Source organism: Syngnathus leptorhynchus, chromosome 4 (genome assembly GCF_054491065.1).
Source record: "Syngnathus leptorhynchus isolate UIUO chromosome 4, UIUO_Slep, whole genome shotgun sequence".
Lineage (NCBI taxonomy): Eukaryota > Metazoa > Chordata > Actinopteri > Syngnathiformes > Syngnathidae > Syngnathus > Syngnathus leptorhynchus.
In genome coordinates, this window is record NC_141198.1 from 7,127,855 (window position 1) to 7,150,898 (window position 23,044).

At 38.8% G+C, this 23,044-nt stretch overlaps 1 protein-coding gene across 9 annotated transcripts in view; it reads right to left on the bottom strand.

The window, feature by feature from the left end:
- fbrsl1 (fibrosin-like 1) overlaps window positions 1-23,044 on the bottom strand; it is a 227,704-nt gene that overhangs the window by 189,875 nt on the left and 14,785 nt on the right. For 7 of the 9 annotated variants that reach the window (XM_085910590.1, XM_085910591.1, XM_085910593.1 and 4 more), the window contains exon 2: window positions 10,857-10,955. The exons of the other annotated variants lie outside the window; for them this stretch is intronic. In XM_085910590.1, the coding sequence (XP_085766716.1) occupies window positions 10,857-10,955 (99 nt within the window). The remainder of the gene's footprint in view (window positions 1-10,856; window positions 10,956-23,044) is intronic. 9 annotated transcript variants of the gene reach the window in all.

The following is a 23,044-nucleotide window of genomic DNA, read 5'->3' on the forward strand; positions in this document are numbered from 1 at the left end:
TGAGGAAAATATTTTCTATTTTTTAAAATTATCTCATTTATATGACCCAAAATAAAAATCTCACAATGTGTGAATAATAAAAGATGCATCCTTGTTCAACAGCGGAACTCAGGGCTGTTTTTTTTTTTTGCGTGCTTCTCAAAGTAATGAGGTTGATAACATCAGTCAAGTGTGCATTTACTGTGATCAGTGTAGACACATTAGTACCTCATACTTTCAACCCAAAAATAGTGTGGAATATTAAAAATACACTTAAAAGCAGCTGATGTGCATATGCAAGTGACTGTCATTTAGCCGTTAGAGTCGCAATAATTACAATAATCGGGGATTGTTTTAACATGTATGCATTAATTCAAACATCTAACATGAAAAAAGCAATGAATAAACACTCTCGGACTTGACTTGTATAAAAGTGGCCTACATTTTAAAAACATCTGGAAAAATCTCACGTTGAACATTTTATAAATCATAGTTTTCACCAATGGAGCATTACAATAAAGAAAGCAGCACATACAAGTTAAATTATTTTAAATCCAACCACTTAAGGGTGAGAATAATAATAGCAGCGAATCAACACTCCTTGGACTTACATTACATGCTCGAGGCACACTGGAGATTTGGACCACCTACTTAACTGGATAAAATGTATGTTCTTGATTTAGATTTTGTTCTGGTTGAATAGAGACTATATTTTTAACTGTGACACAAAGGCACTAATCCTAATTTACAGCAAAGCGGAAAATAATATTTACAGACAGTGGGCCAGTTAGGCCAGGCAATGAACAATAATTAACCCATTAAATGCATGAAATTTTCCCCATTGCATGATTGCCAAGTCTTTCATAAATGGAGAAGTAACAGCAGGCATTAAGTACAATAGTGATATTTTTTTTGGGGTAGACGGGCTGGTGCTGTTGAACACTAGCTCGCTTGATCTTTCTACAAAATCTAACACAAAAGGTTTTTGATGGAAGTGGCCAAAAATGTTTCAGCATCAGCTACAATTTATAAAGCCTTAGTCACAGCCAAACGTAGCTGTAGCTGTTGTGTCCAAATATCCAAACAATGTTGTCCACATTGCGCTTATACTGTATTTTGGAAATGATACGATTTGAGATAGCAAAGGGATCATTGTTTGGACAAATACTACTTCAGTCAATACAAGCTACATCTAGTGTCTCAAGAAATCCTGCTGACATCCAAGGAGGAAAAGAAAGAGAGGTATGGGGACAAAAGAAGCATGGCAGTGTCAAGGTTTGCAGGAGTCAGCCCAACTATAGCCGGTGTGATCGGATGCCAGATCACGGACAAACTAGGCGCAGTGACAGATCTATTTCCCCTGCTGCCTGCAGCCAGCTGTCACTGCAGATAAACACAATGCCTTCTCTCCTCAACAACGGGATGCTGTAATCTGAAATTGACAGCTGAGTCTTCCCCGCAGCTCCAAGGGAGCACACGCAAAAGAATATTTGAGTCAATTGACGCAGGAAAAATAAATATTTTGACGACTCATAGAAGATTAGAATAAGAGAATACATCTTGAATGTACAGTAACAAAAACCATATGAAGGCAGGTCAACAGAAAATAACAATTTCACTAAGAAAAAAAAATCTGGAAGGATGGATGGAATGATTTTTTTTATTTTTATAAAGAGCTATATTGGACAAGTTTGGAGAAGGTCATTTACTGTTCCATCATGATTGAGTTCCAGTCCAAGGTCCATAAAGGAAAGGCTGGATGACTTTGTTGTGGAAGAATTTCAGATCAAACACTAATGACTTCAGATCCAACAAATATTCTTCTGGAACATGGCACACACATTTCCACGAACACACTCCAAAATATTGTACAGAGCACTAAATCAGCACACTGAGTCATAGTTGGAGCGAGTGTTTACGTATGCACAGTGAGTGTTGAGCTGCCATGTGTCATAGCCAGCTAAAACAAGCCCAGGTCACAGCTCAACTGGTTTTGTGTCTCTTGACTCAATATATTGTGTATTTTAAAGCCACGATAAAAACACACAGACACGCACAAACAATCACATTCAATGAGCATAAAATGAGATGAAGCACACATCTTGACTAGCTCTCCGGGGGACTGCACTGAACCTCATCCATTCTGACGCGACCAGGCGTCCCCTGGAGTCCTTAATAAAAAATCAGTATGTGGACGTTAAAAGGTCTACTCCCCTTCAAACACTATATAAACCTGGAGCAGACAATTCTATTCCAATTTTCAGCCAAGTAGCATCTCTCTCTGTTTTCCCATTTTGTTTTCCACCAGAGCAATTTAAGCACACCTTCCAAACAGAAAGCCCAGATCGAAGCGAGAGAAGTCAATTCCATTCATGGCAATCTGCTTCTTACATTATTAATATCTATATAACTGACAGTCAAAAGACTGGCTCCTGGAGAGTCAAGCCACAAATCAATGGAGTACAGCTGGAAATAAATCAGACGGAGCATCATTGGAAAGACTCCTTTTTCCATATGACACTTTCCATAGCAATATTTTGAGCACAGCCTGGGTGGGCTTTGCCACACAAGGAGAAAGAGCAGGAACAAACAACTTTATTTTAGGTACTGTAGGTAGGTGCGTAGATCTTTGTTGACTTCTGTCGACACATTCTTAACGCTTCCATTTGCCAAAACATAGTGTGGCATTGTCAAATTTCCCACACTCTATCACGGTATCTGATGTCAGGCAGTGGGAGCATGGGACTGCTAAGTACCCAAAACTCAGATCACGGATGGCAGTACCTTGCTTCACAATCTGCCACATTCTGATTGTGCCCTGGTTGGGTTCACATTAGCTACCGTGGAGGAAAAAAAAACAAAATCTGCTTTCTTTGCTTATTTTTTTCTAAATACTTTTTTGCCATATTATTGAATTAGCTTTGAATGTTTCCTCAGAGGGTGTGCTCTGTATTGGGAGCTGTAATGGGCCGTGGCCATGGTTCTACCTCAGTGGTCGTGAGGGGCTTTGCGTCCATGTTCTGTGGCTACGGTCTGTGATTTGCTCCTTGTGTAGATGGCTATTTGAGATGGCTTTTCCTCATCCTTTTTTGTGCCACAGGTCATTATGTCATTTTTAACCAGTGTGAGTGTGTGTGTGTGTGTGTGTGTGTGTGTGTGTGTGTGTGTGTGTGTGTGTGTGTGTGTGTGTGTGTGTGTGTGTGTAGATGTGTGCACGCATGTGTATTAGCTTCATTTAGGCATAATTCATTGTCCTGTTATTATACCGAGTGTCATTAGATTGTGTGGGTGTACCTACTCTCTTGGCCAGTACGATTTCATTACTGGTTACCTTAACTTTATGCCTATGCCTAATGGTGCTAACAAATGACAATCAAAGCAGATAGTCTCGTCCGCTTTGAGAGCCCTATAATAATGTCTGCTCTTTTACGAGCTGACTCAGTTTATAAGTTCAGATAGACTTGACATTAGTGTAGCATTTACCTCAAATCATAATAACTTGACTGTCGTTTAAGCAAACAATCCTCTATTCTCCAGACTCTTTCTCTTCAAATGTTATCTTATTTCTGCTGGGTAAGCGATATATACATCATAGCTTTATGTCTTCCTTCAAAAAAGCCTGAATCACTGAATCTGGTGTGTCTGTGATTGCCGTGGCCTGAGTAATGGCCCAACAAAACACACAATAAATCCAGTCAGATGCCAACAAGACTCACTGAGTTTGTGAGAGAGCAATTGCCTTATAGATGGATAGACACAGACTTAAAACCTTGATTCATCTGCCAGTCACAATCAACAGTTCAAATGGATTATGGTAAAACGATAAAACATTTCTAATTATGGCAGCATCCTAAAGTTCTGTAGATGCAGGGGTGAGAGGGGTTCCTAATATGCTGCTCCTCCAATGCAGCAGTAAAATAGCAAATAAATAGAATTACTGAAACAAATCAACATGATCTGCAGTTCCATACCACTGCAAACTATGATAACAATAAACAATAGCATGTACTTCCATTACACTTTTTCTATATTTGTACGTCTCAAAAACCACCTCACCCGAGCGTAAAATGTTTTTTTTGATATTTTCCAAATTTCCGTTTCCATTTCCATAACCAGTTTGTGATTTGCATTTGCACCAAGTGGTGGTGTAAAGGAAAGTTACAGGTTAAGATGAGCCCAGATACCTTCATATGCATTTGTGGCAACGGTGTGGGTGTGTTGGGGCATTCAGTTCCCATGCATGGTTAAGATGTTTGGTATTTTCTACCCTCTTTCAAAACATCAAGTCTCAACAGAATTGCTTGTCTAATGTGCCAGAATTATCAACCTTAATTGGGACAAATATGTAGCATCCTGAACTAATGAACCAGTAAAATGTCATGTATTTTTAATATTCAAATGGAAATGATGAAATTACTGTAAGGCGTCATAAGGCGTCACAGTTTAGGTCAGGACTTCCCATTTGATACATGCGCCTAGTAATAATACGTAATGTTTTGACAGATGTGGATGATTATGTGTAACAACGTTAAAGTTAAGAGTCCATTTCAAAAACCACACTCCATTACATCAGTTTTATCCTGAACCCTGATGAAAATGACAACTTAATGGACCAATTCCCAAACTCCATTATATGTATCAGTTTACAAATGTCATGTCTATAAGGACCACTGTCACTAGCTAGAATGGAAGAAATAATACACACCTTTGAGATAACGGTGTGTATTGTTACCAAATATGTTCCCGTCTTTAAAACACATTTCTTCCACAGGCTGTTTAAAGGCAACATGATATTGTGTTAATTTATCACCCTGACTTTGTTCAAACGTCCATTGTCTTAGAAAAATAAATATTACACGTGTGCTCATGTGTGCAGAATCGTGTACATGTTTATTCATGTGTGCATTGTGTCCATGGCAGTATTCCTTCAGCCTTTTCCTTGATTGTGTCAATCTTTGCAACTTTGAAGGCCAGGTTTCAAGATGACAATGTATTGCAGGCAAGTGTCTGTCAGTAGCCGTTTTGTTTTGTTTATTTTTCCTTTTATTTTTCTGCCAAGCTGCCAGTCAGAAGAGAGACGGCATCCATCTCGGGTGAGGGACATCCCACAGAGAGCACTGAGAAGCCCATCTATCTCTGTGGGTATATATGTGATTGCTGGTGGACTGATAAAAATGCCCCTGCGGCAGCGTTCTATGCTCAGGCAGGCAGCGATCTTACATCGCACTGATGGTTACTGTCTGAAAGCTTTATCTAGGACAAAAGCGGCCTTGTTAAAGCTCAGCACCGGCGCTTAAACCAGCCGTGAAGAAACAGAAAGAGATTATTTATAGACTATGTCTCTGGGTGAATTTAATTATCTTGTTGGAATGACTGGTAAGTAGCACTTATCTTTTCTGTGATCTTCCCAACCTTTGCAATCCACCATCATAGAAATACAAGCACATTAAGGTTGGGGGGCCTTTTCACTCAACAACAACCGCTTCAGGAGCCACCGTTGGTCATAAGAAAAATATTAACGAGGGGCTTGGCTATTTGTCCACACTGCTAAATGGACCCTTGCACAACCAATCACAAATTGGCCATGCAGCCAACCTCTCCAATCAACATCCTCACAATAATCGATCAGTGTAAATAGGATACTTTAACCCATTTAAGCTAAGGGGGCATTACCACGTTTCAATTACTAGAGCCGGAAGGGTAGTTGCGCAGTTCTATGGGGAAGATGCGTCTTGTTTAGGTTTTGTCATTGGCATGTGGAATTTCCAGGATTTTTTTTTCGAGCATGACAAACGTGAGCATTTCTAAATAAGTGACGGAATATGCATTATTGACAATGTGCTCAGAGACTTTGAAACATTAGATAGGGATTTGTGGCTAAAAACAAAATTGCCTGTGTCAAACGGGGAAGAAGAAGAAAATTAAGGTTTGAGGCCTCAGAATGGAGGTCTAATTCTAATCTTTAGGTCTGTTTCAAATAAGTACCCACAGATGCAACACCATTGCAAATATTTTATTTCAATGTTTTTTTTTTTTGTTTTTTTTTTTTTACCAAAGAACTCTGGGCACACTTCATTATTAAATTGAACATTTATAGTCACTCCAAAAAACATTTGGTTTTTGGGGTGACGCTAAAGTCGGCCCTACGTTTTAACCTCAATAATAAACATGACATTAAAATTAGCTTTTGAATGACACATTATTACAATATTAGATGTGGCTGAAATTGACACAGTTTTATTAGAATGATCATGTTTAATAAACTAAACATGAAGACAGTCTAAGCAGAAGCCTTTGATTTTTCAGCCTGCAGCCCTTGCTGGAAAACTTTGGACACCCCTCGTGACACAGATGATGACATCACGCATATACGTAGGCTACAGCAAGGGATCTTGTCTACAAAGTGCTATCATTGAAACTAGCCATATTGCATCAGCAATGCAGGCTTAATCCCTGTTTTTACCACTGATTACATCACTGCAGTTGGAGAGATTACAATGTTGTTTATGTTCCCATCATTGCACTACAAATGAGAGACTCTCAGCGCTTCCAGCTGTGTATCCAATAACGCAGTCTGTTGCTCTTCTTATTCAGCCAACTGCTTATATGTTTCAACAGCTAACAGCACACTTTATATCAGGTACTTAATTGTAGTAGTGGGGGCCATATGTGGACTGATGGGAAAAACATTTTACATTGGGGTGACAAGCTTGCACAGCAGACGCCTGTTAATTGTTTTCTCTTTTGAGATAGAGGTGATTCTTTGTAGTGACCTAATCAGTACTTCACCCTGACAGCATACAATAAATACACCAGACAGCCAATATACTTTAAATGAACAAAAGCAAAGCACAATGGGACTTAAGTAACTACTCAAGACTGCATTAGCTGAAAACAGAAATTGTAGCGAGAAGGGATTGAGAAGAGAACTGTTCTTTATAAGCAATAAAAGCACAATTTTACTGAGCTCACACAAGCCTATTGAGATGTCATGTACACTGTTTTTGGGAACGTTATAATATTGTGAAATGTGGAATACTGCTGACAGCCATGCTCATACAGCAGTGCACCATAAATGCCTATTTCTGTAAGACGCTACCCCTGAGCAGTGTCGCTGATACGCTTATATGCTGTGCATTAACCTCATTTGTTGTTCATACAATCGCATCGCAAAAAAAAACAAAAAAAAACTCACGAATAAATACCCTCTTGGAGTTAATGCCTTTGGACAGTATTTATGATGACCTAATCTTTTTTTTTTAGCTGGCTCATTATTGCCATGTTATAGTCACTGTTCTATTTGCCTTATTGTGACTTGAATGTGATGCCGACAGTCGTACCGGTACTACATGGTATAGGCTACCATGTGCATCGGATGGAATGTCACATTTGATGTCCTGTTGCGGTATACTAACATATTGTACCATCAGCTATGGATTATGTGTCAAGGGTTGTGGGATATACTTATTTTCAGACCCATCCCCACAGTTTTTCTTTTCTTACACTCTGGACTGTACCACCTTTTATTGATACATACTCAAAACAAATAGCTGTGTGGTGTACTGTACGTATTGGGCATACTATATCCTCTGAGCCACACTAAGGAATATCAAAACAACACTGACCAACTTGGATGACATGATTAAGATGGAGTGATGGACCAGGAGCATTCTTTTGATCGTACCATAAGTCTGGCAGGAACTTGAGCTGTTTGTGTACAATGCACATCGTTTATCTTAATGTTTCAACAAGCTTTACTTCCCTTTCTCAAAAGAAACCTCAGTCAGGAACCTACAATGGTTACCAAAAGTTATTTCTCCCCAAACAAGATTATTCTGTCAAAGGAATTTTCTATTGCACATAGGAGACCCCCCTCCCCAGCAATTACACCTTTGTCACTTTACTACACCACCAAAGAGTCAGAAAGCGGAAGGTCTTCTTGTGCTAAAAGTCGTGCAATATCATGACTAGGTCTTGCTTAGGCTGGCAAGAGACTGCAATATTTATTACAGGAGGGAGCCAGAGTGGTTCAGTGCCAGAAAGACTGTAACTCCCAAGCATGAGAACATACTGGAGAAGAGAACATGGATAATGCAGGAGAAATCAATTCCAGCTGCTACATGTTCCCTTTCAACCTTTGAACTATTTGGATGCAGTAATAAAAGATACAGAACAGTAGATTTGAAAAAGATACCTCTATTTAATAATCAATAATCACTCCAGCTCTTGTTGCTTTTATTTACGATAGAGACAAAAAGGAGTCAGTATCCAAATTCCAGACATTGTCTAGCATTTCCTGTTTTTGTTGTAGACAGGACAACGGGGTGATGATGGAAAAATGTGCTTTGCAGAACATACTGAAGCCTCTTTAACACGCTGTACGCGCTTCATTATTATTCGCCGTTCAAATGTCTAACACTTACTACATGTACCCTTGTGTCTAACAAACTGCTGAAAGCTTCTCTCCATTCCGCCCACAGATAATTCAATCTGGTCCTAATCTGTGCAGAGTGAAGCTTCTGTCATAGCAGCAAGCCACGATGTATAAACAAACACGTTTCGTGCTGCGCTTCCAAATGTCATTTTGCATTGGTTCCATGCTCATTCCTCTCATTTAAGCATTTTGATGGCTTGCCGCTCGGAAGAGTACAACTCAAAACCAAGAGCCTAAAAATCAGAACAGAACAGAGGTATTATTGGTCACTTCCAGAATCATTCACTGGAGTACAGAAGCATGTAGCTGTGAGCCAATGGAAAAGGCACCAACTGTGAGAAAGATGTTGTGTGCTACAAAACTAAAAAGTCTGCTGAAGACATTCCTAACCGTAAATGGAGTAGTTACATATACGTATATGGCTAAAAAGTGCATATTAGGAAACAAATGAGTAAAACATACACCCATACCATCCAGATCTTCCTAGCTGGTTTGAATTATATCATCAGTACATCAAATTATACATTTCTCATGTGATAGATTTATTATAAGAAACTGACTTGAACCCAACCATCTAATCCACATCCGCCGTCTTCATTTCCACAAGCCATTCCAAAATCATATCCTATTCACGCTCAAGCTCATAACAGCCCAGCTAATGTATCTTTGCTAAAGGAGATGAAAGCCCTCCAGATGTAGGCAGTCAAGGATGAAATTTAATGTGGTGTTTTTAAAGATATAGTGAACAGTGAGAAAACCATCTCTGACTGCACATCAAACCGATATGAAGCAGAGCGTCAAGTCGATTGAGTCTAACTTTTACACTATAAAATGATTAAAACAAGTCTTGTTTGTTTGTTTTTACAGTTTTTACAGTGATGCCCTTGCACCTAAGAGAGCTTTTCCTAAGTTTCCTAAGTTATCAAATAAATGAAAAATTTTTCCCCCATTTTTTACAACAAAATTACCCCTCAAATTTAATGAACCACCTATTTTAGCACTTGCATGGTGGCAGTAAACTGTCAGTCCTGATGGTTATCATCTGAAACAAAACTGAAACTGAACACAAGATTTTATCGTAGCACAATGTTAGTGCATTTCTTATGACTGTGTGAGAGGGTCATGTATTAGTCACTTTCAATAAAATTTCAAACAAGTACGTATTGTTGGCTTTTGTATGTCTGAGAGCTAAAGACACACAAATTATCTTAATTTCCAACCGCTGTCAAAACCAAGGCTTTGCTGTGCAACAACATTTGCTGTTTGTTGTTGACATTTTTGAGCTTCCAACAGCTGCAGGATATTTCTCCATTTGTACTTGTACGATGCAGTTAAGAAAACACAATAGCCTGCAATGCAGGGAAAAAAGAGGCAGTAGCTAAAATGGAAATGAAAACTTTAAAATTGTTGCACTGAATAAAATATTAGGAAAAGTCTTGATAAAAATCTCTCCACGTGTTGACTACCCACAACAACCACAAATGATAAACTTTTTTCAACCAACATTTGTCAGTCCATTATACAGCTCTGTTGCCTCATTAATAAAGTTTGTGGATGCCTGAAAGCTGTGTATGTTCTACACAAACATGGTGAATAATTTACAAAAAACAGTCTTGGGGGAAACAAAGTGAGTTGTTGTATGCACATTTTAAAATAAATGTGAGATAGCAATTCAAATTGTAGTGTAGATGACACACAAATTATGAACCCCCGATAGCTATCGTAGGAGATGTATGTAGAGTAGTCTGCAGAGCTTCTTGAACCATGATAGATTTTACAGCTAATCCAACTGGCATGAATGTAGTATTGCCTTTTGGCTGTCTTGGATGCTTGTCCAGAGATTAGGTTCCATCTGAACATAGAATAGTGAGTAGAGTCAATTGCACACACAAGCTTAGTGTAAAAATGTAGAGAGACCGAACCATGTTGCAAATAGCGATTATCCATTGCTTGAAGACATGATGGACTGACTTAATATATTTATTGCGTTAGAGGAGCTTTGAAGAAGAGCTGCACACACCTGTCTGCCAAATGATTATGGACTCTATTTTTGTGCTTGGAGCAAGTCATCAGAGATCTGTGAGGTGGACACTTGGAGGCCGCCTTCCACACGGATTTTACGTGTCTTGTGTGAGTGACACTCCCACCCTCCACAGCTGTGCCACAGCCAGTGCGGTGATTTTAACAACATATATATATATATATATATATATATATATATATATATATATATATATATATATATATATATATATATATATATATATATATATATATATATATATATATATATATATATATATATATATATATATATATATAAAAGTAATGTCAACACATTCAATGAATTTATTCCTGCAATGATTTAGAGGAAATTTTCTTGTTTAGAAATGCACACTGTTGGCATTTGTATGAATGAAATATTATGTTATCCAGCACATACCTGTGTGTTTTCTGTCTCTGTCTCACACACTCCTTGTATCTCACGCTCATCCTTTTCACGCTCAGAATCTCCATCTCTCTTTCCTATTCTGTGTCCTGTCTAAAAAAAAAAAAAAGAACTGCAACAACAAAAAAACAGTGTCTTCCAAGTCCTCTGGCTGTCTCTGTGGTGCTCTCTACTTTCATTTCTTCATCTTTTTGGCTCTGTCTCAATGTCTGCCTCATTGTTATTCATCTTTACTGTGCAGAACTAGGACATAATGTCCTTTTTTTTCTATACATTTTAAACTATTGACAGAAAGCAATGGAGAGGAATACACAATATTTCAACAACCAAGTCTATATATAATATTTAATGCACCACTGTTGAAGGCTTCCCTGGTTTTGCATTTATGGTTTACTAACAACGTTAAGACAAGATTTGTGTCAAAATCATTCACACAAATACATTTGCGATTTTCCCATGTTTTTCAAATCCCCAAATATTTTGGAGGTATTCATGTTTTTTTTCAGATACACAAATAGCCTGATTTTCATGTGTTTTTATTGTTTATTGTGCCTCTATCATTACCAAATATTCAGTTCTGCCGGTGAATTGTCGAATGTGTATTTGTGAATCGGCAGCAACGCGCATTTATTTTTGGCACAATTGTCATGCCATTTCAAGATTTCCACTCGCACACCAATATCAGGTATGTTTGTGTTGAAAAGCCATCCCTCCGCAGTGTTGCTGTCTCTAGTGAATAAGGACGAGCAATCCTACACTTGGAAATTGAAAAACAAGCCTTGCTATGACGTTGCTAAAGTTCTTTTTCTTACAGCTCTTTTCAGTCTTCCTAATTTCAGTAGGCAAGTCTCTTGCACGATTTGTTTGACAATAACAAAACAGCCATCTAATATTTGAAATGGCGTTACTTATAAATTAAGGGCAATGTTAAATATTCAACTTCTTTCATAAGCATACATAAAGTCAATTGTCTATGGAAGAGGGTGCCATATAAAATCTCACTTGGGACTTAACTTGAAAGCTCTGAGCAGGGCCTACAAATAAGCAGCTGGTGGCCCACCAGATGCATCCCAGGGCCACCAATTGAGTATGACTGGCAGAGAGGAAAGGTTGAGGAGGAGCATCATTGAGACAGCGACCTACATGATCCAGAACCAGCTCCCTGGGGAACACTGTATCATCATACCCTAGACAATGCATGAGTGATCACAGTAATTAAATGAAGGCAATTGGTCAAAGGTCACTGAACACATCGTGCACACAAGGCATTGCCGTGGTAAATATGTTTAATCGCTCTCAATTTGTCAATGACTGTGTTGTGATTGTAGCCCTGGAAAGAAGCATTTATTTTTGCATGGTAGTTGCATTTGTTTCTCAGTAAAACAATGTTAATATAATAGGCATGTATTTAAAGACTACAAGGAAGATCAGTCATTTTAGAGTTCATTAATTTTGTCAAGTAGAGATTGGTTGGGCAATCACCGCAGGAAAAGACAGTATGCATCATGCCAAAAAAGTTATCCAAATGACAAATTACGAGAGGCGGACATGTAGGAGGTTAAATAAGCAAAGGCTTATTTTTGGTATGTAGCAGGCAGACCGTTTTCCTGTAAAGTAGACGAGCAGTCACAAATGTAGCAGTGCTTTGAGCTTCCTGGCTTGAACAAAAGACTTTGAAGTTTCACAACAAATCAACCCGTGTTCTCCAACAAAAGGCAATTGTGGAAGCCATAAACACTTGCAGATATCACCTCCAGAAAATAGATCTAGATTCTGTTTAGTACCCTACTGGAACAATATACTGTAGAAAATTCACATTCAGGAGAGCATCTTACCCTTGAATAACAGCTGTTAAATAAAACTTCATTGACTTGCCAAAACAGCAGCAAATATAATGTGACTCCAAATTTGGGGCTCTTAAAAAGAAATCCCATCATTGACTTTTATACTAGACAGCATGGGGTTTGGGACAATAAAGCGCAGTGTATTCCATTTAAACAGCAAACACAACTGCTGGCCCCTCGGTCCTAAATTGTCAGGCCGAGAAAACAAAACAACGCTTTCAGAGGGAAACTATAAAATTGATTATTGCTCTCTCTTTCAAGTCCTGCTGCAGCTTTGTGACTTGCACATGACTTGGCAGGAAGAAAACAGCTGGCCCTCTATTCTGTGATCGGTGTCCCACAAAGGAGGAAAGCTGAAGCGATGCTTGCTGGCCGGACTTTATTCGAAACACAAGCACTGCAGTAATTGGACAGTCTTAGCACAACCAAAACCCATCAAGATAAATTTCTGCAGTTAGGCCAAGACCAATACAGAGTGAAAAACCACCATCTTACTTCAATGAATTTTTACAGGAAATTCATAAAGCCAATGAATGGTTTCAGCTTTCAGGTGTTAAAGGAAGTGATCGTGACCTCACAATATTCTGAAAATAAAAGTATTATACTTCCTTTGACCACAAACGTTAGAGGAAAAAGCTTTGATGAATATATCAGGCTATATCATTTTCTCAGTGTGAGGCACAACCCACTGACATTGAACTAATACTGTCTTCACAAATGGAGCCCAATTAAAAAGAAAACAATCAGACGCCTTTCAGTGTTGAACAAGATGACTAACCGTCAACTTGTTCACATTTGAAATTGCTATTCATGCACTATTTGAAGCGGGTCCTCTTAATTATTCTCCAAATGCTTCCTGCGCTGAGCAGATGTTGGGCTGGAGGGAAAGCAACCGAGCAGCAGGGCTCCCTGACACCATTCACAGATCACAACTTGGCTTTGACTGACCTGTTTCTCTAACTGGGTGGTCCGCTCTGATTTAAAGATTACTCTTATTTATGCATAATGTATTTCACAAAAAAAAGACATTATTTACACTGATTTATTGCAGCCATTAAATGTCTACGTCGTTAGAAATTGTAATTCAATAAGCCCTATTGATTGTCAGTGAGCAATAGAAAAGCCCTAACTCTCAGAATGGTAAGATAACTAATTTGGGTTTGCTAATAATGGATTTGACCCGAGCACACAACCATTTTCTACCAAATGAATAGAATCATGCACTACATTTGAGTTTCGTGTTATGTTTCCACTCCTTGTTTCAGCGACCACAGTATAGTTTTGTAATATTGCTGAGCTAGTGTTGCAAAAATTATAGAGGCACATAATTCACCATTCTACACCTTTCCAAAAAGCTGAAAGTAGATGGTCTTACTCCGAGACCTTTTTGTGCATTACCCAAACACAAAATGAAGCAAGTGACAGCTTTGCTTCATCGAGCTTTTGAATATGTTTCTTAGTCATGAGCATCAGATGAGACAAACTGCATCCAGCACTTTAAAATGCAGCTTTGACTGAGCTGCTGCAGACTCACAATGACAAATTGAGGGATGTGTTACACCAAACCTGCTATGAATACATGACACAGTTGACGCTAGCCACTGAAAAACACCTCAAAAGCCACTGGTTTGGATAAATCTGCAAGAAAACATCATCTCAAGTGCATTACTTCAAATGTAGCAGGAAACGGCGCCAAGGACTAAAAAAAGCATGCTACTCAGTCTCAAGTGAATACACAAACTAGACAGCATGTAGAATCTGTGTGAGATTGTAAATGTAATTGTAGTTTAAAAAAAATTGCAGATGATGACACGTGGAAACAAAGGTGACACTTGTATTTGACGCCGGTTTAGACTTGTACTCTATTTGTGAGGGTGTGAGTAACCATCATCCTTCACAGCATCAGAGAGGTCCGGGAGAAGTACAGTGGCAGAGTGATTTCACACACTTAATGGGTGTTTGAGTTGTCCATTATACCCAAATGTCCGTTTTTGTGGCCTAAAACCATCCAATACAGTACAAAATTATTGTAAATAAGTATTTTTTTCAAAGCCCGCAAATGTTTGAAAAAAATGTTAAAGTTTACCCAAACTTGCTGGTTCCTGTGAGGGGATAATGGAGTGCAGATGGTCATTTTCCAAGGGGAAGCACATGTTTCTACATTGTAAAACTGTATTTCTATTACTTCCGTGGAAGTTGTTTGAGAAAAATGTTTTATACCTTCTTTGGAAACAGGAAGAATAAAGAAAAATCTTGGGAGGATTCTGTTTCTAGTATATTTGTTTGTGCTTATATTGTGACTAGTTACTACCCACATCATACACACCTTTAGTAATTACACTTGCATGTGATTTCCTGACAGAATCAGTGCTGCAGATAAAAGTGCAGTGCTGCATTGCATTGTAACACAACACTATAGTATTCACCCTGAGCTGACTGGCCTCCACAGGAAATCACCTGCCCCCAACCCTACACCGCACCACTCACATGAGCTGCTCAGTATCACAGTTGACGTATCCTGGGCTTTCTCTCCATTGCACCAAGCAGTGCTCTGCAAAACTCAAAAAGGAACATATACAATAATATGTAACCTGTAGTAGGGTTGGGCAATATATCGTTATCGTATTAAAAATTAAGAATTGAACTTAATACTCAAAATCAGGCTATCAATCACGTGAACTTTCCACGCTTGTGTTGTGTGTAAAGCTTAGCCCAACCAGCTATTGCCCTTATAGGTTTGGTATTGATAAACAACTAAAGCCATTCATCCTTCCAGCCATCCATCCAACTGTCCATCCGTCCATCCATCCATCCATCCATCCATCCATCCATCCATCCATCCATCCATCCATCCATCCATCCATCCATCCATCCATTCATCCATTCATCCATCCATCCATCGATCCATCTATCCAACCGTCCATCCAACCGTCCATCCAACCGTTCATCCAACCGTCCATCCATCCATCCATCCATCCATCCATCCATCCATCCATCCATCCATCCATCCATCCATCAACCGCTTTAGCTAAAGCCAGCCAATGACAATTATCTCTCAGAGAGGAAACCAGCGAGACACACATGCAGCCGCAGCTGAAGACTATAGACACAAGAAATCCACTTCTGATTCAGGGAGTGGTTGCGAGACAGCTGTTTACATTCAAGCCATAAAGTAAAGTACATAGTGCGTTGCTCATATATTGTGTTTTACAACAGAAGGTGACTATATTTATAATTTTACATGTAGTAGTGGATAAATTGCAAAGCTTGTGGCCAATAAAAATATATGAGCAGCCCATGCCTGTTCATTCAAGCAAGTCTTGACTTCCATAATTTCTATATGATTATTGTCCACGTCCTATTTCTGTAGCAACATGCCTCTTCCTATATATCGTCTTGTTAATTTGAATATAATGCAATGCAATGCAATCTTGTATGAAAGCCTCAAACAAACAATCCAAATTAGCACATTGACATAGGTGGGAGTCCACACATAGGGTAAGTAACCAACTGATTTTCTTTTTTTATTTCTCCATTAGTTCAATTCAGGTTCAGAAGCATTGTGCCCTGTGCAATGTTGCAGTAAATGTGAAATTTGATTCTAATACCTTCCTGAAACAAGATGTGTGGAAGTATAATTACATTAAACAGCTTAAAAATATACAAGAATAATGGATTTGAACTACATAATACAAGAAGACTGAATTAAACAAAATAATGCTGAGAATAAGTTCAGGCAAAATACGCTATTCTAGCACTTTTACCCCTCCAACCACAATTGTGTCAGTTTGTGAGTCACATTATTTATAAAGAGGGTAGATAAACTGTTGACCTTGCTTCATTTCTCTATAGCACCAGCTGACTCTGACACTGACAAGGGCGCTCAAGGATAGAATACAAGATGGTACCAAGAGAGAAGGAGGGAGGGAGCGTGTGAGTGTGTGTGTGTGTGTGTGTGTGTGTGTGTGTGTGTGTGTGTGTGTGTGTGTCCGTGTATGGTTGGGCGCACGTGTGCGTCAATGTAACGTGCAAAGGACAAGACAAGCCTCCATATATGCCTTAAATTAGGGATGTTCTATAGCACTGTTTTTCAGACAAATACCAGTATGATTACTCAACTCTTGAGTACTGCCCAATACCGATACCAAGTAATCGATACCACTCGTAGATTCGAGGCATACATTTACTATTAAACCACTGACAGAAAATTTTAAAGAAAGTCTATTATTTCTAACAAAAAGCAAGGGAGTCACTTTGAAATATAAATTACTAAAACACAATAAATTCACTCTGATCTTGGATTAATTTGTAATAAATTAACAAAAATGCTAAATGAAGCTGACTACTCCCTGAGTTTTAGGCTTTCTTCACAATAAATTGTACTGTAAATAATACAGCTTTATCTGTTTACTGTTAATCATTGCAATATGAAGATGTAAAATAAGGGAGTTGAGCTCATTATGTTGAATGACCTGCCTGTATATTATGTTTTGTCCGATTTACATGGATACTAAGAGAAAAAGTAGAACAGGAAAATCTAAAATCAGCCATCACAGACCACTGCAGAAGACACAACCATATCATCGACTGGGGAAAAATCAACACAACAGAATCCAACAAACTAAAGCGGTGGATCAAGGAGGCCAAAGAGATCAGGAAGCGAGTAAGCGGGACCATCAACACCCTATTGCACACCTGTGATTCCCTTCTCCGAAGACCACCAAAGGCGGAGGGGCCGGACTTTAATGGATTTATTAAAGTTAGCGCCCAATGGATAAATGACATGTCAGATGACGGCTTTGAAGAAAACTGTAGCAGTTGAAACTGTCAGCAAGGTAACAACTAAAAACTTTTATTGTCTGTTTGTATAGTAAGTCATGCATATCAGTTAAAAAGTAGGGAACAGATGAATGTAGCACTCTGTATGAGTAAGTGAACATACTGTCTCATTGATGGTCATTGTTTTCCAAAGTAAAAACGGATGTATTCATGTGTTTTGTTTTGATGAAACACAATGGATAAATCAGTCTGCTTCCATGAAGGACAAGAGAAATCTGCGAGTTATTACTTTTCAGAGCGCAAAATCTGAAAATTTGGATAATCTTTAAACAAACGCTTTAAACGGTTACATGATTATTATTAAAACACAAGGTGATTAATTCCATAATTGACTTTTCGATTCAGCAGTTTCAATTATGACACCTCTACTGAAGTGTTAACACATATATCCACCTTCACACAACACATACAGAAACATGTCAATAAACTCTCAAATACCCTTCAAGTTGTGAAACATGAGGCACTTCTCACAATTATAAATCTTCAATCAAGGGAGCTCATGTCATTACTTCCAAAGCATGGCAGAAGTGCGTTTATGAAGTGTGTGTAGCCTATGATTAGAGAGAGAGAGAGAGAGAGAGTCCAATTAAGTTTATTCTAGCATTAAGTTCAAATGAGGAATTTACTCATGGTCTAACTAATAAAGGCATATGCACCAATATAAAAAAATGAGCTCATTTTGTGCAACTTTGTACCAGTTACCTATTTCAGCCGTGTGTACAGCTTGGTTGCTATAAAGCAAATGTCCCTTCAGGGATGATAAGGATTTACTGCAAGCTGTTCTGCACTATCAGCACTGCACTCTATCTTTCACATATCTGAGAAAGGCAATCACGGTAGCACAAAGCAATATAAGACCAGTTACACTTCTATTACCGGTCTCTTTTGTTTTATTTATTTATTTCGTTTTTACTAGACCTCCCCTGACATTTACATTCTTTAGAGGATGATGCAGTTTACTCTTCAAACCGTGCATTTACTTTCATGTTGAATAAATACTCGTCTTGTTCCTGTCTACAACATTATCCTCTTTCCTGCAGCAGTGATGACCCAGTTTCACCACAAGGATCATTAAAAATGCATTTCGTCTAATGGACTTTTATTTTCATTTAATTCCCTGTGCTTCACAATGTGACTATATAATATGACAGCCAATTGTTGGCATACTGTTTGACAACATGTTGTAATTATGTTGAAAAGATAAGTGGTCACTCCACCTTGTCGTAATTTGCATGTTTTCCCTGGTCGTGCCTCTTAATATTGAATTCCTTGAAAACAATTACAATCTCTCAGCAAATTAGGCGGCGGACACAGTTGTTTCTTCTTTCAGTAAAAAGAAAATATGCCAATTTTCACATGTCTTGAAAGCATCCATGTGTCAACTTCCCTTTCCTTTGCTACAGTCTCCATTTTCAAAATGGGCTGAAAAAGGCCACACAAGGACAAACATGCACTGAAGGGTGCGTTCAGAAAATCACTCTCACGCCTCACCTGACTGAGTAGCGTATTCGGAGAGGCAGAGAATTTTTAGCACGTATTTCCGAAAGTATCCGAAAGCACAGACACAGGTCTGCTGCCATCTTCCGGTGAAAATTAAAATATCTTTTTTATACATGTGTATAAAAGATGACAAGAAGTGCGTACCCTATGACTTTTATACCAGAGGCTGCAGGTCGGTGGAAATTTGAACATGGGCCGCAATTGGCCCCCAGGCCCAACTTTGGTAACAATTTCCCAATCCTAATCACAATGAACAAAAGTTCAATGTCTATGTATTAGAAGTACTAGTGCCCGACTGGTTTGGATTTTTTGAGGCCGACGTTGATTCTCACATTCGGCAAAAAGAAGTTACTATAACCAACTAATCGGTCAATTCAGTGTTTTACCAGAATCTTGTGATTAGTATAAAATATTTAAGCAGATGAAAAAAGTCTTATCTTTTGACAAAGGGGAACGCATAAATCACGCTAACTGACAAGCACCCCAGATTCGAAAGAATAATTCTCTAGAATTGGCCAAAGTTTGGTAATGGATAATGTAATTAATAACATTATTCATATGCCACTTAATTTTATAATTACTGTCAGTAGATCTGCATAAACTTGCTCACCCCACTTCTTGTGGTGATATTTAGATAGAGGAGTTATCTCCCCTGATGCCAGTGTTCCCTGACTTGCATTCTAATTAGTAGCTGACTAACGGCAACACAACAAGATGTTTTGGAAGGACACTGGGGGATGTTTTTCTTTTCCTCTGGAGCAGAGGGTTACCTGATGGAGTGCGTGCACTACATGCAGATTCACATGCACATTCAGCCTTAGGTTAAAGTCACTCGTTTCCATTTCACGCAAAATGGCTGTACAAGCAGAAGAACTAGCCACTCTTGCTGCTCATCATGCAAAGGCACAATGTTCATTATATATGAAGATGATGGACTCCATAATGTGGCATTACCCTACTGCCCACACTAGGTGATTGTTTACTGTATTTAATGGTGTGTGCACTTCTGATGTACCACAATGACATCATAATTAATAGTCTATATCTGTGTTATTCTAGTGATTTATTACAATTCAATGCAGCATCGGCATATTTGGATGACATCGGGCTCACGTTGATGATGTACATTCAATATGTCTGTTTACACTGCAGATGTCTAACAAGATATCCAATGCATATCAGATTTGTTACAGATTTGAAAGAGACCTGAATTCAATCAAAGTGTATTTGCATTACACAAATACTTTTTTTTTTTGGTTGGTTGGTTGGTTGGTTGGTTGGTTGGTTGGTTGGTTGGTTGGTTGGTTGGTTGGTTGGTTGGTTGGTTGGTTGGTTGGTTGGTTGGTTGGTTGGTTATTTGACACAGTGCCATGAGATCTATCTGACCCGTTCTGCTACTTGGGAGCATAAAATCGGAATTGTGTCAACTGAACCACAGCGTAAATTCTGCGATTAAGTGCGCTGCTTTACCAATTCGTGGTGCATGTGTGATTAATTGTGGTCATAATTGGCACTGTTCTGATCTCACTGCCAAATTTATCATCATATTATTGAAGCTTCCAGTCTAAATTATTTTGCGTCATTGTTCAACTTATGAGCAGGAATGACATATATGTTACTATTTCTTGTGAGGTATGTGAAAGTTTGTACATATACTTGCATTTACAGTCAGAAAACTACCTTATATTAGAGGTGTCAAACTCAAGGCCCGGGGGCCAGATCTGTCTCACCACACTTTTCTAGACGGTAGAACATCGGATGTCAATGCTAATTTGTGCAATTTTCTCCATTAGAAATAACTGAAAATGAAATATTCCGTTCTCAGCCACCAAGTATTTACCCTTGCCTTTTTTATTACACAATTGCGGAGCAAAAATGCACATTTTATAGATGCAATATATATGGAATTAGAAAAACATCAGTAAAACTGTAAATTTGACATCTACATAGCTTGATTTACATTTCTTGATCTACCTTGATTTGGCGCTGAATCTATAAACACGAAGGGGGGATCTCCTCCAATAAGAAAAATCCAGTGGCTGCATTTTGTCTGTGTTTTCCTTTCTTTGTTTCTTCCACTGGGACCTGGCTGATAACCCCACATAACCCCCTTAGCAACACTAGCGGTTTTTATTCCTCAAAAATGAATTTATCGTCAATCTCAGCACTTGCCAAGTCCATCACACAAACCCCTCTTTCATACTTGTCTATGATCGCCTTTTTCAGCTCTATCCTTCTCGACATTTTCCTCTTGTGCTTTTCTCCCGCATCTTTCTTGGGACCCATGTTTTTTGTCTAGTACAGTGGTAGTGGTCTTCAACCCATCAAACAACAACGCCAACCAACGCCGACAAGCAGCAAGTGGAACAAACTCTATTTTGTTTATAATAGCCACGTGAGACGGGTAGGTTTCCGAATCTTTGTCCGAGAACCAGGACAAGGATTCCCTGACATTTTGCGTTGAAAAACAAATATGTTGAGTTCCGAGGCAGTTCACTTTTGGGGTTCCACTGTATTTATATATATATTGATGTTTACCGTATTTCCTGCACCATAAGACACACTCAAAATCCTTAAATTTTCTCAAAAACCAAAGATGCCTTTTAATAAGGTGCGCCTTTTGTGTGTCCCGAATTTCAAAATCTGTAAATTTGTGGCTGCCACCACACAAGGATGTAATATGTAGGCTAATATGTAGACCTGATGAACCAATCAGAGGACATTGGGTTTTACGTAGATCGGGGCGTTTAACCAATCAGATGACTGTATGCAATGCTACGATTACGTACCTGCGGCGCCATTAATTAATAAATACTTTCGTTTGTGAAAAGCAAACAGCATTAGGACCCTCTAATATGGCGTCAACAAAGAGGGATACTTACGAGGCACAATTCAAGCTTTCTGGAAAGCCGGGATCATTGGTGAAGAGCACCATGACAACGACGAGACAATGACAAGAGGGAATGTTTAATGGCGAACTTGACCAACTTTTTATTCAGATGCAGAAAATGTGGACTTTGATGGATTTGCGTCGGAGTATCAACCAACAATAATGTGAGTACAGTACAGTACATAGTTAAACAGTCGAATAAAGTACAACCAAATTCACTGTCTTGCTCCCGTGCCGTATTTTTTGTTTACCGTAAGTCATGGCATGCATGCGCCTTATAATGCGGTGCGCCCTATGTGTGAATTAGGTACAGAAAAGGCCCCGCAACTGAGTCTTTTAATCCAAAGCGCCTTATGGTGCAAAAAAAAAAATACGGTGTGTATATAAACACACACTGCATTTTCTTCACGCCTATCAATAAGTTTTAACGTGTAAGAATATACAGGGACGAATGTGGGAAGAACTTACAGTGAGAGACTTCTGGTCAAATCCTCCCATTAGTTACAATGAGTTTTGCTTAATGGAGCGGTGTATTTGAATGGTTTTCTCCACTATCAGACAGGACTATCATTGTATCTTTGCAGGTTCAGTCAATGTAATCAACCATATGCTAATGACTAGCCAGGCGGGTATTAATCTGTTCACACAGCTCTTTTTTTCCTGACTTTGTGCATGTAGTATATGAGCATCTGCATGTTTTCCAGTGTGTGTGTGTATGTGTGTGTGCATGTGCGTGCGTGTGCATGCGTATGTGTGCAGGAGGATTGCGTGCGTGTCTGCATGCATGAGAAAGAACTGCAATGCAGTCAGGATGTCTGCTTTTAGCCAACAGTCATGGGCTGATTGACTTTGACAGGCTGCCTCTCAGACCCACCACAACACAAGCAGCAGAAAAACCAGTATTTCAACCGCAGGACAGTCTGCCCATGCAAGCTTACTTCCAGGGCGATTCACTAAAATAACATTACAATATGAATAATGCTATTACCAAAGCATTTCAAGCAAAATACACCTGAACCTCGATTTTACACACTTCAAAAGTGTCTAACGCGGTTTGGTCATGGATCCCAATTTTTTTCAAGTAGTACTTTAAGTGGACGTTAGAAGGA